The sequence below is a fragment of the Myotis daubentonii genome, chromosome 2, assembly GCF_963259705.1.
Source record: "Myotis daubentonii chromosome 2, mMyoDau2.1, whole genome shotgun sequence".
Lineage (NCBI taxonomy): Eukaryota > Metazoa > Chordata > Mammalia > Chiroptera > Vespertilionidae > Myotis > Myotis daubentonii.
Window position 1 is genome coordinate 198,278,385 of NC_081841.1, and position 17,862 is coordinate 198,296,246.

Here is a 17,862-nt window from a genome sequence, read left to right on the forward strand (position 1 = left end):
TATACTCATAGATACAGAGAACAAACTTCATCTTCAACTCATGAATTAAGTACATGTGTATTTTTAAATTACCAAATACATATTTCAGTCTTTTTGATAAATTTTAAATTGTGACCAAAAAAGGAGATTTACTGTGTTTGATTTTTAATTCTTTAACGTGCTCTTGTCAATTTTGTTGAATCACCTGTATATTCTTAAGAAGCATTAACTAATGTGGAGACAGAGCGGATTTACAGCAGGATCAGCAAAGTTCTGCCTTTATTTCTGGGGATGCCTCCGGCCTGAGTGTGTCTGACTCTTAGTCAAAAGGACTGTGAGACTTGTCATGCACACTTAGGGAACAAAACTTCCCTGGCTAAAGTTAGCTTCCTTAGTTGCCCTCCCTATCTAGACAGGGCTGGCTTGGCTTCCTAGTGACTGAAGCTTTGTGAGGAGTAGGCTCTCAAGGCAAAAGTTCCTCCCCCAGGTCTTGTTATTCCAAACCAGAGACTCAGCATGTTTCAGGAGCAGAGACTGGGTTCATGAGGAGCTGACTGTGGATGTTTCTTGGATCCTGATATTTGCCCGAATTCTCTTTGTCCTGCTGCACCAGGTGCTTTGCCCTTAAAAAGCCTCATGTGTGATACACTGTGGGGTCTAGTGAGTCCTAACAAATAGCAGAAAGGGGAAACCAGTGCATTCACTCCGTGGGATCATTCAATTAATATATATCCACTGAATAAAATGTTTATTTTTATTTCTCAAGTATTCTTTATATCTTTATGATTTGTCCACCACCGTTTGAACAGAACATTTTTTCTCTTAATTTTTCAATTACAATTGATATTCAGTATATTAGCTCCAGGTGTACACCATGGTGGTTACATATTTATATAATTTAGGAAGTGACCCCCTGGATAAGTCTGGTCCCCACTTGGCAGCATACATAGTTACTATGATATTATTGACTATATCCCTTATGCTGTACTTTACATGCCCATGACTAATTGTAAGAACCAATTTGTATTTCTTAATACCGTCACCTTGTCACCCAGCTGCCCCTCAACCACCCTCATTTCTGGCAACCATCAGTTTGTTCTCTGTACCTATGAGTCTGTGTTTTGATTCTTCATTTCCTTTGTTCTTTAGATGCCACATATAAGTGAAATCCTATGGTTATTTGTTTTTGCAGCATTATTCACAATAGCCAAGATATGGCAGCAACCTAAGTTGCCATCAATAGACAAATGGATAAAGAAGATGTGGTACATACTATATGCAATGGAATATTACTCGACCACATAAAAAGAATGAAAACTTACCATTTGCAACAACATGGATTATGTTTAGAGAAAACCATATTTTTTTGGAATCACTATGAAAATGAATTTGAAAATGTCTCCCCCTAGTGCTATAAGATCTGATTTTATATGTGCTGAGGGCACATGTTAAAGTTGTACAAATTTATAATTGCTATATGTGCCTGGTGAACTGAATATTTTAATAAAGCTTATCCCTCATAATGTTGTGTGTGTTGAGTGTATGTATTAAGGATGTTTGAGTGCATTAAATGTACTTCTTTCTTTTTCTGTTATTATTGTGGACACTCAAGTTTTCTTTTTGTTCCCATTATCCTGGTATATGTTATACTCTCCTAAAAATTTTAACCTTTTGGGATACTTATGTTTTTAAAGTAATAGCTTTTATAAACTCATAAAGACTGGATTTTTTTTAAATTTGGTGCCATAATGTGAGACAGTCAGACCATCATTCTATAAAATCTGCCTCAGTATCTAATAGTTTTTCAGTTGGCAATTAAATATTCCTCTTTGGCCCTGCTACTGAGGTTCCACTCCTTGGATTCCTAACATATCACTGAGTACCTTTATAATTTCACAATTTTCATATATCACTTAAGAAATTAAAACAATCAAAATACTTGCTGTCATTCAGATAAAATGTCACTTAAACACATATATTAGAACACAAAATTTTACAAAGGTATATTCATGAATTAACTTAGGTTCTGCAGTCCAGTAAAAATAAAACACTTATTTTTTTAAGTGATTTCTTAATTACTTGTGTTTCTGAAACATCGATATCGTTGTTGGTGGTTCCGAGCTTCTGTGGAACTGTAATTTGCAGATGTGATGTTTCAGAGTCTGCAGTAAGAAAACAAAAGGAGACATATGTAATACTTTAAACAATAAAGAATTTTAAAAAATAAATTAAAATAACATAGCTTATACTATTAGAAGGAGGAGGAGGAGGAGGAGGAGGAGGAGGAGGAGGAGGAGAAAAAGGAGAAAACGTGTGAGCTTTCCCAGGGTGTAGCATCCTTCATCTTCATTTATTTGTCCTCTCCTACCATGTCACTCTGAACTTCCAAGCCCCAACACACACACACACACACACACACACACACACACACACACACACACACACACACACACACATTGTGTGACTCCAGGAAGAGGTCCATCTCATGTGAGAGTGTTGCCCTACCACTGTCCAGAGAGCCTAGGACTCGCTGACCTCAATCCTGACTGGGGGAGGAAGTGCTGGTCTCAGGACCCCATCCAGGCTCTCTAGGGCCCCACCGCCCCAGCAGCAGGGCGCCCTCTCCTGCCCCTGCAGACTCAGGTAAGTGAGGGCCAACTGCCCCAGGCCTGCTCTGAGCTCTCCAACCACCAGGCTCAGCAGGACCCTGAAACTAGGTGGCTCTGACAGCAGGACTGGGGACCCCCAGCCTGGCCCTGGGATCTGGAGCAAGAAGGGAGACACTGGCCTCGCCCGGGGACACTGTGCTGGGCGGCCCTCCTATGGCGCAGGTTCCCCCACTTACAATGGTCTGCGAAGGTCAACCTGCGGAGGCCTGAGAGGATCAGCAAGAGAAACAGCATTGCGAGCCAGGTGACCCTCGCCACAGTGCAGGCAGTTGGTGGCATAACTGAGGGGTCTCGCGCATGCGCAGGGGGCTGAGTTCTGGGCCAGGAGGATGGAATGTGAGACTGCTCGGCCCCGCCCACCACTGAGGACTCAGCCGGGGAGTCCTGCCTCCTGCCAGGTGCCTCATTTCTCCCAGGCTGACATTTTAAAGGCCTTTGGGGGTCACATTCGGTTATAAAGCCACTTTCTTCTCTGGAAGCAGCTATTGTTGGTGAAGTTCTTGGCAATATGAAGAGTTCACGTCATAGCTTTCTGGTAAAAAGACTGAATTACTGCATTAAAGGAAAAAGACAATAGAAATTCCCAATATGTTTAGTAGCAGACAATTGCCTTTTTTAATCATATCTAGTGCCAGATGTCTCAGGTCTAAACAAATACAGACATACCCATGAACATAAAGGTATATTGTAATATATATATATATATATATATATATATATATATATATATATTCAATTCTTCAATTGCCAGTAAGTTCATTTCTTAGAAAATCTTTGGTTAAAACTAAATTTAAAAACTAAATATGAAATGTGTGTATATATTCGTTTTAATCCCCCAGTATGAAGTTACAATTAAAGTATTAAGCAGAAAAAAAAAAACCACACAAGTATGAAGTGATCCTGTAAAAAACAACTTTATATTCTCATTATTTATTCCTTGTGTATAATTTGGTTTCCTCATCTAATCAGACTAAATAAAAGTTAAAAGTAAGCTTTTCCCCCCATCAAGTGTGAAGTTCACCTGTGGAAAGGCAAGGAATTAACTTAGAAAGAGCTTTCATTTGATGGCTTAATATGCCGCCAATTTTTAACTTTTGCAAGGATTTCTATGCCAAACAGTTCCTAACTTGTTCCTCTATGGAATACATGTGCTTTCATCCCTTACTTGCAATATTTATAAACACAATAAAGTGATTGAGTTTTCCCAATATGTAAAATAAAACAAATTGAAACAATGAAAATATATTTTTCATGCTTTTCTTAAATCATTTTAGCGTGATTTATCAAAAAAACTATATGCAAGTACCAAATATAGCCTAGAAAATTATACTTCTAAATAGCCAGTTCTGTATACAATATTTCACTAACATATTCACAGCCTAATTATTTAGTTTTGTTGTGATGCATGCTCTATACCATGCTCATTTATTTGAATTCTTTTATATACTTTAAAATTAGCATTTGTATATTTTACAAAATTATGACTATTAATAGATTTAGTATATCAATATTATGTTGCTCTTAAAATAAACTGCTTTTCTGATTGTCTAAAACCTTATCAAATTTTTGAAGTCTTCTAAATGTTGCTGAAGGCATGATGAGTATTAAAAGGTTGTTCAATGGCTCTAAAAATTTATGTTGCTCAGTCAAGTAACAAAAAGGTGAAATATGTATTCATTATTTAAATTAATGACTTAATTTTCATAACTGGTAATAACTGCTCAGTTTTTAATATGCAAGAATTATAGGCATTCAAATCATTTGTGTTCATACCTGCAATTATATTTTTACATGTTTACTACAAGCATGGAACTAAGCTGATATCAAAATACGTGTGACAATATGTAAAATAAAACAAAACAATGAAAATATATTTTTCATGCTTTTCTTAAATCATTTTAGCGTGATTTATCAAAAAAAAACTATATGCAAGTACCAAATATAGCCTAGAAAATTATACTTCTAAATAGCCAGTTCTGTATACAATATTTCACTAACATATTTCCAAGTCCATCAGAGACTAACAGAAAACTAGATTTGTACAAGAGATGCCACAGATAGAAGCAAAACAACCCTTGTTAGAGGGATGTTCAAAGTTCTCTGGGACCATAACCAAGATAATTTTGTTTTCTATACAGATATCAAGTGAAGCTAAAGAGTAGCTGTGACATTTTGGGTTCTGTGAATGACTTGTACTGATGTTAATGCATTTTATAACTTTTTTCTTAAGTAATTTTAAAATTTTATAAAGATTTACGTGCAAATGAATGATAGATTTGTGTGTTAGAATGATAACTTGTAATAGTGTGAGGGGATTAAAATGATGAAGACCGGAAGCAATAACTTCATTAAAGGCGAATTTTCCACGGGTTGGGCCAGTACTGTCTACATCCTCAGCAATAAAGAGTGGGAGGGGAATAAAGTAGTAAAGATATCTGAGAGCTTTTTAGGGAGAAAAAATAGGTTTGTTGAATCATTTGATATGGAGGAGGGTAAAACTGTTAAGATGTTAAACAACTGGGATGAGAGGAGGTCACCAATGTTATAGGAAGCAGATTCAAACAGAGAGTGAGAGGTAATGAGTTCAGTTAAAAATATGTTCCATCATTGGTTGGGAGCAGACCATGGGCAGTATAGCCTCGACAAAATTGAACAGATGCATTTCAGAGAGCAGCAGCTCTTCACCATCCATGCTCCTTATTCTAGGAGCTATCCAGAGTACATTCCCTCTACTTGCACACACTTACCTACTTCCAGGGTGTCCAACTTTTAGAAATGGCTGTAGGCCTTGTCAGCGCAGCAAGAGCACTTGTCCGACATTGGTGTACCTGAGAGATTAGTTTGGCATTCAACTTGGAAACTGGCAAACTGATTCCACAGGGACTTGTGGGGGATGGTGCAGAGGGGAGCATTAGCCACATCAGTGACCACAATCCTGTCAAAGGGTGCATTAAAAGGTCTTCCACCATGGGAACTATGGCAAGCTTATACCTTGGGAACTTGTCTTGACTTCTCATTGTACTTCTGAAGATGTAAGCAAGCTCTGTCTGCTTTCATTCGGTGATCCACGTGTGAGTACACTGCATGACCTGAGCTCCACCTGTTTCAGTAGGGCTCTCCCTTTTCCAAGAAATTTTTTAAAAATGACCTGGCATATTACACTCAGGAACAGTTACAACAATCAAGAATTATTTTGGTAATCTGTGTCCAGTCCATCATGAGCCTACTAGGAATTTAGGTAGGCATATGAACTAGACAAAACATTGACCTGAAAACAAAACAAAAAAAGAAAAAGAAAAAAGCATTATTCTGTATATATGTGCATGTAAGTGAATAGCACTGAGAAGTATTTTGTATCAAGAGAATGACCAGCAGTATCAGAGAAATACCCACCAAATCTGAATCTCTAGGGTTAGTGCTTCAGAATGAGTATTTTAGAAAACCTCCAAAAAAAAAAGAAAAAGAAAAAGAAAAAGGAAACCTCCCCAGGTAGTAATGATGCGCACAATCAGTTATGACAAGCTGGTGTTCAATGAAAACAGATGGAAGTCAATACACCATCATTTAAAGTCAAGTAAGTGGATGGTAACAAAGCAAACTGAGGAAGAATTCTCAGAGGCCGATAAACAACTAGGATTAAGAAGAGATGGAAATGTTTCAGACATGAAAAAACAGTTCCAGTTTCAAATGAGGAATAATCAAATGTCAGCTAAGGAAAAAACAAAACAAACAAAAAAAGACGACTGCAGGTAATTACTGGAATTTAACACAGCCGAGGTAAGTGATTCTTTTGCCAAAATAATTTCAGAAAACAGCCAGGGATCAAAGCTTGTCTGCAGTTAAGCAACGAGGAAATTTTTATTTCTGAAAGCTTATAGCTATTATTAAAGATTTCATATTGGGCTATACCTGCACAACAGCACAGATTTTAACTGATACAAAATTACTAAAGCCCTATGTTTCTCAATTAGGAAGGACAATCTTCAGAGTATTACACAACTATATGGTTTCCAAATTTTCACTGGCCTTTTACGCAATTTGTATGGAAGTATGAGTAACAGAGGTTTCCTCACTGTATGCAAAATTTTTATTTTAACAGCCCCTCATTTTTCAGCACTCATTTTCCTCTTCAAATTTAAAAGCAAATGGTTTAGGGGCAAGACATTTCAACTCCGCGTTTGAATTGTTCTTTGCTCCTCACGTCTTTCTACAATTTCAGCGCGGAGAGACAGGGAAAGTAGAAATGCTGCCTTATAAGAAGTCCCAAACTCACCCTGGCCCAGAGCCACTTGATATTTTACTTAGTTTAGGCTTTCCTCATTTGGTCATTTCAACAACTGATAAATATTGGCCTCATATGATGATCCTCTCTTCAGATCGCCCAACTCATCAGTATTCGGAGAGCCCTAAAGATAGGGTAAAGTTATCTCTACTAGTAACAACAGACTGGGCAACCTTACCACTTTCAGTCGTGCAACAATAGTACTTCTTAGCAGCTTCTCTACTCTCCATAACAGAAAGCAGATCTGAAATATACCTTCTTTGCTTCCTACAGGCATGGCTCATAGGCTCTGCCAACCCAGGTCAAACATCGAGGCAACTGAGTATTCTTGTCCAGGATGATTTGTATAGTACAGCCATGATAGAAATGCGTCTCAAATAAGGTATTTAAAGGAAAATAGAAAAGGGAAAAAAAGATACCCCCAAGGGCAGTTGTATGCTCAATGATATTACACAACTATCTCTCTCAAGGTGGGGGTGGAGAGGGGCAGAGAGGGAGACTTACGGGTTTATCAGTTTCAGTGAAGGCTAATTTCAAACTGTCACTTGATATTTTTAGAGGCAGAGATGGAAAGAGACATGAGTTGCACACCATAACATAGTAACTTCACTATAAAGATATAACCAATATGGGAAGCATGCCAGAGTCCCCGGATAATCAAGGCTAGAGTGTGTAGGCTTTGGTGACAGTATACGGAATGTCCAAGACCACTCTGCCCCTAGGCTATGATACCATAAGCAGCTGCAAGGCCACAACAATCTCACAGTGTGCTGTGTCCTTCTATAACCCAAATGATTGTCACTGTTGGCAACCAGCCTTCTTTGTCTCTGGAGTGATGTACAGGTTACTGACCAGCTAGTTGGCCAGAGAGCAGCTAGGAAGGGAAAAGGATAGAGAGCTCAGATGGAGCTGAGAGCTGGTACTGCCAAGATGTAAGGCTAAAAGCTCCCAGAGAGCTTAGATATAGCTACCATGTTAACCAGCTAGAGTGTGCTGGGCAGGAGAGACAGAAGCTGCTAAGCCAGAGAGTTCAGATACCGCTCCGATGTAAGGTGGTGAGTTTAGAGGCAGATAATAACAGTGGGTACAGCGACTGCTACTACTTTGTGAGAAATATATGTCTTTGCCAGATGGTGTTCGGCTGCCTGATTGGGACACTGTTGTGAAGGACTATTTTGTCTGATGGAAAACAGAAAAGTAGGCCCTCTTGGCTTCATGGGACAAGGATCCTAGGTTGCTTTCCCCTGATTCAGAGCCTCTTCAGGATTCAAGTTGGAGTAGATAGAGTGAAAATTGATGCTGTAAATACATAAACACCAGACATAATTCAGGTGACTCAGGTGCAGATTATTTATTATTTCATAATTTAAACCTTCACTAGTGACAACAGAGGTGAGGAATAAATTATGTTTTTATCTCTTCTTGGTTTAGGCCAGTTTCTGATGATTTATTTGGATTTATCCTCTCTTCAGGCCAAAGTTGTTAGAGACTGTTGCTGTAAGAGAAAACAAAACAAAATACCGGAGTTGCTTCTTTTTTTTCAGAGCTAACATATTTCTAACACAAGTAATTTAAAAGATGTGGGTAATTGTAAGGATCAAGGAAATGAAAACTAAATCTAGAAGAAAAAAAAAAAAAAACAAGGATCTGTTGTCTTAACTGCAAATACTCTGAATTTTATAACAGAAGTGGTTTTATAAATACTCTATTTATCCATGTTCAGTAGAATGATTCACACACTTTGATACACATACATTTTACTGAATGAATTAGGAGAGGAAAGCCAAGGCAATATTTGGCATTCCAAGGACTCTGAATGATGAGGATCTAATGTCATTAAAATCTAAAATCACTCTGTAGAATTATGAAAAATGAAACCAATTAAGCATGAAATAAAGTCAAAATGTTTATTGTAAATTTAAGTATAAAAGCAAAAATGACAAAACATTTTTAGAACCAAGATAAATAATGTTTAAAAAATGTTATTTATTAACAGTATGCTAGACCTAAAACCCTAACTTACATAACAGAAAAATCAGCCAAAAGGCAGAAGGTAAAAATATAATTAGCATTCCTAATACTAAAGGTCGTCTCAAAATTGCCTCTAGTTCCATATGGTAATATTTTGTATTTTTATTTCTATGTCATACTCTTTATAGACATAGCTCATTACTAAATGACATAGTGGAAAAAAAAATAACAAAAAAGCCAATAAGACAGTAAAAAATAGTAAAATTTTAAGATATGCTACCTCTCAGAAAATATACCACTTACATGTCCAACTGACTAAAAGTAAATAATTTATGAAGTTACAACTGGACACATACAGATTGGTGGTGATCATTACAATTAGGTAATTTGGCAATAGATATCAAAAAACAATAAGAGCCAAAACCGGTTTGGCTCAGTGGATAGAGCGTCAGCCTGCGGACTGAAAGGTCCCAGGTTCGATTCTGGTCAAGGGCATGTACCTGGGTTGCGGGCACATCCCCAGTAGATGTGCAGGAGGCAGCTGATCGATGTTTCTCTCTCATCGATGTTTCTAACTCTCTATCTCTCTCCCTTCCTCTCTGTAAAAAATCAATAAAATATATTTTTTAAAAAAACAATAAGAGTGTATATACTATATTTATGCTTTGATCAATCTCTCTTCTAGTGATTTAATCTGAGACTATAATCAGACAATTGCTCCAAAATGTGTATCCATTTAAGGATATTATTTACAGGGAATTTGTAATAATGAAAAACTGGAAGTACTCTAAATATTCATAATAATCAATTTTAAAATAAATTCTTTTTCATTTTTAAATTGAATACCAAATGTCAGAAAATAATTACATAGGCCTAATTTTAAGATAGGAAATGTCCATAATAGTCTCTAAGTTTAAAAAAGTACTTTTTTGTTTACTTAGGAAAACATTTAAGAAGACATGCATCTATATTATTAATGAAAATCGTCTTTGTGTGTTGATTATGAAAAATGTATACTTAATTTATATATCTACCAAGGTAACGTTGATATTTTAATAAATATTTGATAATATATTAACAATCAGAAATATGAAGTTTGAAAATAAAATTACCTATATTGTAATTCACTGTTAGTTTAGGTCTAAAACCAAAATTTACCTGGATATTCTTACTTTCCTTTTATATGCATTTCAGAATCTTTTTCTCAATTATATGTACCCATGTATCCATAGTATATTTTCATTGAGTTTATTTTTAATACAATTATAAAATAATAATAATAATATATTTTTTAAACTCTCAGGCACTGGAAAAGCTTGATGTGTAAGCACAGGAAGGGGAGAAGGCAAAGTAAAACCTGGCAACTGCTCCCTACCTGCCTGTCCTACCTTACACCTCCATCCCCTCAATTCTTTGCTCTCAAAATATACAGAAACCCACATATACATAGATGTTGGAAGAGGATACGTTTTAAAGTTAAAAGATTAAAAAGGAAGAGGTAAATACTGTCAGCTTCAATTTAAATGGAAAAGGAAAGAGAAGTATTTTAGATAATAAGATTCAAAATTCATGGGGAATTTCCTTTATCATTAAGTCTAGAAAATAAATGTTAAATTAATTATAAAGTAAATATAAAATGTAAATATGATATGTATGATAGTTTTAAAAATGAAAATGTAAGTTACAAATATGATTGAAGCCTAATAGCTTCAGAAGATGATAAACTGCTGAACTGTGATAAAAAGTATGCTATATGTATATATATATATATATATATATATATATATATATATATATATATACACTCCCACCTGCAATGTGTGAGTCCTAATTGTTTGATATTCTCACCAACCCTAAATGTCACCTCTTTTAATGTGATCCATTCTTATAGGAATGTAGGGGACCTTCATTTTTATTTTGTCTTTTTCTGAGGAGTACTGATGTTGATCATTTTTTCATGTTTTGATACCCTTTGATATAAAAACTATTAAGTATTAGTCAAAATTTCAGTTACATTCTCTATATATTTCATTCTTATAACATATACTACATGTTTTTTATGAAGTACCTCTTCAGATATTTTGACAAGTAGGTTCTCCCACCTTTTGTTATTGTTTCATATAAATTCTTTATAGAATCTGAATATGAGTCTTCATTGGAAATATGTATTAAAAATGTGTTTTCCCACTTTGTGTCTTCCCTTTGAAAAGGAAGCCCTTTGGGAAACAAAACATCTTAAATTTTTAAAAATGTTATTGTGTTGTGGTTCAAAACATACAATGCAAAATGATTAATCACACAGTTCTACACTCACCTTACAGTTGAGGATAATTTGCTGTTAATGCTGTCTTCTACTGACACAGACCTATAAACATAATAAAACTTATTTTAAAGTGGAGAAAATATTTAAATCTTAATTGAGTGACTATTTAAATAAATGTTTTCAAAGAAAGAGTGATTCAATAAATGAAATATCTTCTTGTAACAAAATAAAATAATACAAAAAAACAGATGCTGTCTCAATATTAGAACAAATGCCACCAGCCACCTTGCTTTGTTGATTAAATCCTCTTATCCTCATCTTGCATATTTTTTAAGAGTTTATGTGAGAAGCCACATTTGTACAGACAGCCCCTCCCTCCAATTCTATGTTATCCCTAACTCTTCAGGTCAAATTAAGCCAAAAAAAATTAAGTAGTAGTCAAAGATTTCAGTTAAATTTTCTATATATTTGTACATATTTCATTCTTCCTCTCATAACACACACTTTATGTATGCTCTTCCTATCAATTTTTGGAATGCAAAATGAGAGGTAAATACTTCTGTAGGAAAATACTGTAAATTATTAACAACGGCCTCAATAATGATGTTCAAATATTAGGGTAACCCACACAGCTAGCAGAGCTGTGCAGTGGAAGTGTTCTAAGTTCATAAATATTTATGTAACTGATTACAGCTAATGTGGTGATTTCACTTACTAATTTGGTATATCTAAAGTTTACAATACATTGGAAAACCATTATGATCTCCCACTTATAGAGTTATGGAGATTAATTTTTAAATATGTCTTTATGGATATTTTTACAGAGAAAGCAAGGGAGATGAGTAGAGAGATAAAAACATTGATGAGAGAGAAACATCAATCAGCTTCCTCCTACACATGCCCCACTGGGGGCCCACAACTGGGGCATGTGCCCTGACCAGGAATCAGACCAGTGACCTCTTGGTTTATGGGTTGATGCTCAACCACTGAGCCACTCTGGCTGGGGATGGAGAATAATTCTAAGAACTTGAAAATATCATAGCCTTTACATTCAGGTTCATAAATATTATCTCTAAGAGGTGCTCTAATAAAGGTGTTTCCCACTGGTGTGAGACTCCTTATCTGAAACATTAATTTTCTGAAAGTGCCACCTATTCTCATCAAGCCTAGTGGTAAAATGAATAAAACCAGAAAACATATAGAGGATACCAAACTGGTTTTAAATATATCCCTGGGCCTCTCCACATATAGCTTTACTTATAGTCTTATATTATAACTGATGAAATCTGAACACATTTTTTTTTGGCTTATTTAATGAATTACATATATACTAGTGACCTGGTGCATGAAATTCGTGTCCATTAAAAGGGAATTAATTAGAGAAAATATTTTAACATTGCTATTTGACCTTTCTCTATAATAGAAATGTCAGAGATGAAAGGAAATTAGTAAAATGTATATGAAAATCTTCCTCTTGTCAGAGTCTAGGGCGTGCCACAGGAACCAGAGTCAAGTCCCCGCCCACCCACATGCACCACAAAATTGCACAAGACCCAGACCCACCAGCCCCACCCCCATCAAGCCCCACTGGGTGGGGGGGTGTGTGGCCTCAGGTAGCCTGGCCTGGTGCTGGGGTGGGGGGGCACAGCATCGGGACCCCCAGCCCAGCCCTGGAGCAGGGGGCGTGGACTGAGTTCCCTTGGCCTAGGCCAGGGCAGGGGGCATGCCTTGAGGTCCCATCAAGCTCAGCCAGGTGGGAGGCGTGGCCTGAGGTCCCCCAGCCCGGGTCAGGGCAGGGGGCATGCCTTAAGGTCCCCCCATAATCCCTGCGGGTGGGGGGCACAGTCTGGGGTCCCCCGTCAAGCTCCACAGGTGGGCAGTTTGGCCTAAGTTCCCCCATCAAGTCCCGCATGGCAGGGGCCATGGCCTCAGGTCCACTGGCCTGGCACCGGAGCAGGGGTCATGGCCTCAGGTACTCCAGCCCAGCGCCAAAGTGGGGACCGTGGCCTTAGGTCCCCCAGCCCGGCACCAGGGCAGGGGGTATGGCCTTGTGGTTCCCTGTCAAGCCCCACTGGACACGGGGCATGACCTCAGGTCCCCTGGCCCAGTGCCGGGGCAGGGAGCACTGCCTGAGGTCCCCCGGCCCAGTGCTTGGATGGTGGGCATGGCCTGAGGTCCCCCGTCAAGCCCTGCCAGGTGGGGGACACAGCCTGAGGTCCTCTGTCAAGCCCTACCAGGCGGGGGGTGCACCCTGAGGTCTCCCAGCCTGACACTGGCGTGGGGGGGCACAGCCTGAGGTCCCCTGTCAAGCCCCACCAGGCAGGGGGGTGCAGGCTCAGGTCCCCTGCCCCAGCCCAGCACCACACAGCTTCAGGTCCCTGCTGATTGCTCATTAAGGCTCATTACAGGAACTCAGCAACTGCTGTGGGCTCAGCCATCTTATGTTACGGAATCCCTGCCTCCGCTGTAGGTGCAGCCATCTTGTGATGGTGTGATGGTCAATTTGCATATTCATCCTTTATTAGATAGGAGATATATATATATATATTTTAGAGGCCTGGTGCGCGAAATTCGTACACGTAGGAAGGGAGTCACTTCGTACACTCAGCCCGGCCTACACCCTCTCCAATCTGGAACCCTTTGGGGGATGTCCGACTGCCAGTTTAGGCCCAATCCCTGGACATCCCTCTTGGAATCCGGGACCACTGGCTCCTAACCACTTGCCTGCCTGCCTGATCACCCTTAACGTCTCCCCTACCTGCCTGATTGCCCCTAACCACCTCTGCCTGCCTGCCAGATCACCCCTAACTGTTCCCCTGCTGGCCTGATTGACCCAGTTGTCTCTGGCTCAGCCCCCACACCCAGGACCCAGGTTCCCCTCCTCCAGCTGGTCACAGGCACCCAGGACCCAGGCTTCCCTCCCTCTGGCTGGCCGCAGGCACCTGGGACTCAGGCCGGCTTTGCCCAGGCCAGCCGCAGGTGCCAGGGACCAGGGGTGGCTTCGCCTGGTCCGGCCACAGCCGCGGGCTCCCGGCACCGGGGGTTGCTTTGCCCAGGCCCGGCTTTGTCAGGAAGGACGTCCAGAAGGTCATCCAAAAGACATCCAGTCTAATTAGCATATCACCCTTTATTAGTATAGAGATATATATACCTTTCACTTCCGGTTTCACCTCTGTAGCATAGATCTCTTATTTTATCCTGCTTTATTAAAACAGCAGCAATAATGACAAACATAGGTAAAGAAATGTAGAAAATGAGTTGAATTCTGCGTTTTGAAGAAGCAGATCTTTGGGCCAATGAATTTTTACCTAGAAAAGAAAATGGCCATTTTAAATTATGTCAGAGATTTTTTATTACCCAAATGAAGAGGAGGAGTGGTTATCATTACCAGAACTATTCCCAAACACTAAACATTTCATTCATATATATTAGGAATATTATAAAATCAAAACCAACTAATGTACAAAATGAATTGTTACTAGTGCTTTACTGATGATTTTGCATTTTCCATTTTCTATCATATTTTTGACTGAAGGTAATGTTTTTTCATGAAGCATTCTTCAATTCTTTTCTGATATAGCTCTCCAAAATTCAAACATGCATATCACAGAGATTATTGGAATCATACCTAAATGTGTGAAAGAAACCTAGGCATTTAATTTCTCTTATATTACTATTAGGGGCCCAGTGCATGAAGATTCATGCACTGGGGGTGGGTCCCTCAGCCCAACCTGCACTCTCTCCAATCTGGGAGCCCTCAGGGGAGCCCTCTCCAATCCAGGAGTTTCTGTCTGTCTTTACAATCATATGAGCGAATTGTCTGAGACCCCCCCAGTCCAGTTTTGTTTTTAGCTCACAGAATAATAGAGGCATTTTTTTTCTTTGCTTCATTGGTGGAGATTTCCTGGAAGTTTTAGGATATCTTCCCTTTAATTTTTCCTAGACACTAAGTTGCTGGGAGCCACTGAGGGAGCTACGTCCCCCCAAGCCTTCGGCTCTCCCAGTCTGCTCTCTGCCCAGCGCCTATGTATGCAAATTAACTCACCATCTTTGTCAGGTTAATTTGCATACTCACTCCTGATTGGTTGGTGAGTGTAGCAGAGGGATGGTCAATTTACATGTTTCTCTTTTATTATATAGAACAATTTTTTTCTAAAAATTAAAAATTAATAGTCACTAAATAACTTATTTAACTAAGTTGTTTAATCAAATATGCAGCAATAAAAAATTAAAACAGCTCTAGGATTACTTTACACAATGCATGGCTAAGCCTGGCATTAACCCACTTTTGACTAATGCTAATATCTACATTTTTCTCATCAGTTCTTATTCATTCTCAACTGAGAATGTGGCTCCTCAGGTTCCATCTCTTCATATATATTAGCCTCCTTTCTGGATTTATACTGTGTCAAGTTTACTTTCTCCACAGTTTGTTAGTCTGCCTACTTTTAATGTATACAGAATAGTATTCTCACTTCTTTTCCAATTGGAAAACAGGAGAAGACAGGCAGAGGAGCCACTCTCTAGCTACACTTATCTATGATTATTGAATCTCAACAAACTCCTATTATAACTGCCCTGAAGCTTCTGACTTTTTCTCATAAGATTTTTCAAGTGAGTTCAAGGTAGGAAGTTCAACACTTTCTGTTTGTCTGCTTTGTGTATGTGATTGAGGTTCCCAGTATTATTAGGAAAAGGATTACATTATATTTGTAACCAGAAAGCCACTAAATCAGATGGAACGATCAACCTCTCTGACTATGTGCTGCAGATTGATTCTCAGCTACTTGTATAATCTTTGGGTGATCAATGACACTACATGAGTTATTTGAAAAAACTGTAATATATTCCGAGGTGGCCTCAAAAGCATGAGTAAAATTTCCAAGAACCAGAAAAATTGCTCTTACTTCTTTCCCTTTTACTACTGTCTAGTTTTAACAAACTCTACTACTAACAGCCAAGAAAGCATATTTTCTATTAGCTCTCCTTTTAGTTTGGTGTTATTTATTTAATTAATTACCCTCAGTCTCCATTTTTCACTGGTAAAAAATAATCCCCAATAATCTGCCTCAAATCTTCTTCTATTTCATTCCAAAGATACTTTGGGGAATCATTCCAGCACTTAACTATTCACATATTTATGAGAAAATAATATATGTGTATACTTATATGTTAATTATCATGCTTTTATTTTGATCTCATATATAATCTAGTATAGCTTTGTTTTAGCTCTCTATAAAGTGGGTCACCATAAGTATGACTACTCCCTAGTATCTAAGCTGCAGATTAGCCTGCCCAGGAGATTCATTATTTATTTGCCCCCAAAGAAAAGAGAGTAAGGGGGACATCCCTCTTCTATAATCAGGTTGCTTTTGGTGGGCTCCCATACATTCTGGAACAGGGAGTATCCCCCAGTTGTACTCAGCCTCATCCAGTCCTTATTGATCTTAAAACAATATTCAGGAAACCTAGGGTAGGGGAGTAGAGATTCTGAAGGGGAAATTTCCAATTTTAAATTGGAACCCTTATAATTCAGAAGAAAGAAATAAAAGACATCCTGAAAGATTCTAATGGCATTAATATAACAATGAGTATTAACACTATTTTAAACTAGGAATATATAAAAGATAATCAAAAAAAGCGGGAGGTTTTAAAAAGGGGGGAACAGGAAGGAAAATGGGAGATATCTGTAACACTATCAACAGTAAAAAAAATGTATTTTAAAAATAGATTGGGACTTTGTGGTTCCAAGATGGTGGTTGGGAGGATGGCAGTGAGGGTGAGTGTGAGTGAGTGAGGGAGCGAAAGGGGAGTATGTGGACATGTGTGTCTGAGAGAGGAACAGCTAGACCTTGCAGGACTTTCAGGGGATGGTAGACTGGGCTCACATGGCCAGGCAGCCTCTTCTGCTGTAACCTCTCCTGAAGCACCGGCTCTGCCATAGTGGCTGCACCATCTTGAAGGTGAGAGCCAGCAGCCAATACCCATAACCACATGTACCAGGGGAGCCAGCTGCTGCTGCTGGCAACTATGCACATGCAGGGAGGCAGCAGCTGCTGTCTGCTACCTCACAGGGAGTCAGCAGTCACTGCCTGCAACCACACACACACGGAGAGTCAGAAGACGCCACCTGCAACTGTGTGGGGAGCCAACAGCCACCACCTGCAATCACACATGTGAGGGAAGCCAGCAGCCACTGCCTGCGAACGTACATGTGAGGGGAGCCAGCAGCCACTGCCTGCGACCGTACATGTGAGGGGAGCCAGCAGCCACTGCACGAGACTGCACGCATGTGTGGGGAGCCAACAGACTCCACCCACAAACACATCAAGGAAGTCAGCAGCCATTGCTGGTGACCACACGGGGAGCCAGCAGCTGCCGCACAACCCCGGAAAGCAGCTGGTGACCACACACCTGCCAGAGTAGCAGCTGCCCCCCCTTCACCACTTGAGGAGAAGCCACCACCAGCAACTGTGAGACCCAACACCAGGCCCTCCACTATAGCCTCAGGCCCAACATAATTCAACACTTAGATCCTTCAGTGAGAGCAAAAATGGGGAGTCAGAAGAACCACCACCAAAGGAAAGAAAAGGAGGAATCGCCCCAAAAAGAACTAAAGGAAATGTAGGCATAGAATATGTCAGAAAAATAATTCAGAATAAGGGTCATACAGTTCATAAACCAGATGGATGAGAAAA

General features: G+C 39.1%; 2 protein-coding genes across 2 annotated transcripts in view; both read right to left on the reverse strand.

The window, feature by feature from the left end:
• LOC132226442 (A disintegrin and metallopeptidase domain 3-like) overlaps positions 1-2,927 on the reverse strand; it is a 70,092-nt gene extending 67,165 nt beyond the window's left edge. The window contains exons 1-2 of the mRNA XM_059681099.1: positions 2,825-2,927; positions 2,059-2,141 (exon numbers count right to left, since the gene is read on the reverse strand). Of these exons, the coding sequence (XP_059537082.1) occupies positions 2,059-2,141; positions 2,825-2,927 (186 nt within the window). The remainder of the gene's footprint in view (positions 1-2,058; positions 2,142-2,824) is intronic.
• A 7,541-nt stretch (positions 2,928-10,468) lies between these two features.
• The window catches only part of LOC132226789 (disintegrin and metalloproteinase domain-containing protein 5-like), an 85,943-nt gene continuing 78,549 nt past the window's right edge, over positions 10,469-17,862 (reverse strand). Inside the window, exons 19-21 of the mRNA XM_059681222.1 lie at positions 14,316-14,472; positions 11,216-11,266; positions 10,469-10,496 (exon numbers count right to left, since the gene is read on the reverse strand). Coding sequence (XP_059537205.1) covers positions 10,469-10,496; positions 11,216-11,266; positions 14,316-14,472 — 236 coding nt within the window. The remainder of the gene's footprint in view (positions 10,497-11,215; positions 11,267-14,315; positions 14,473-17,862) is intronic.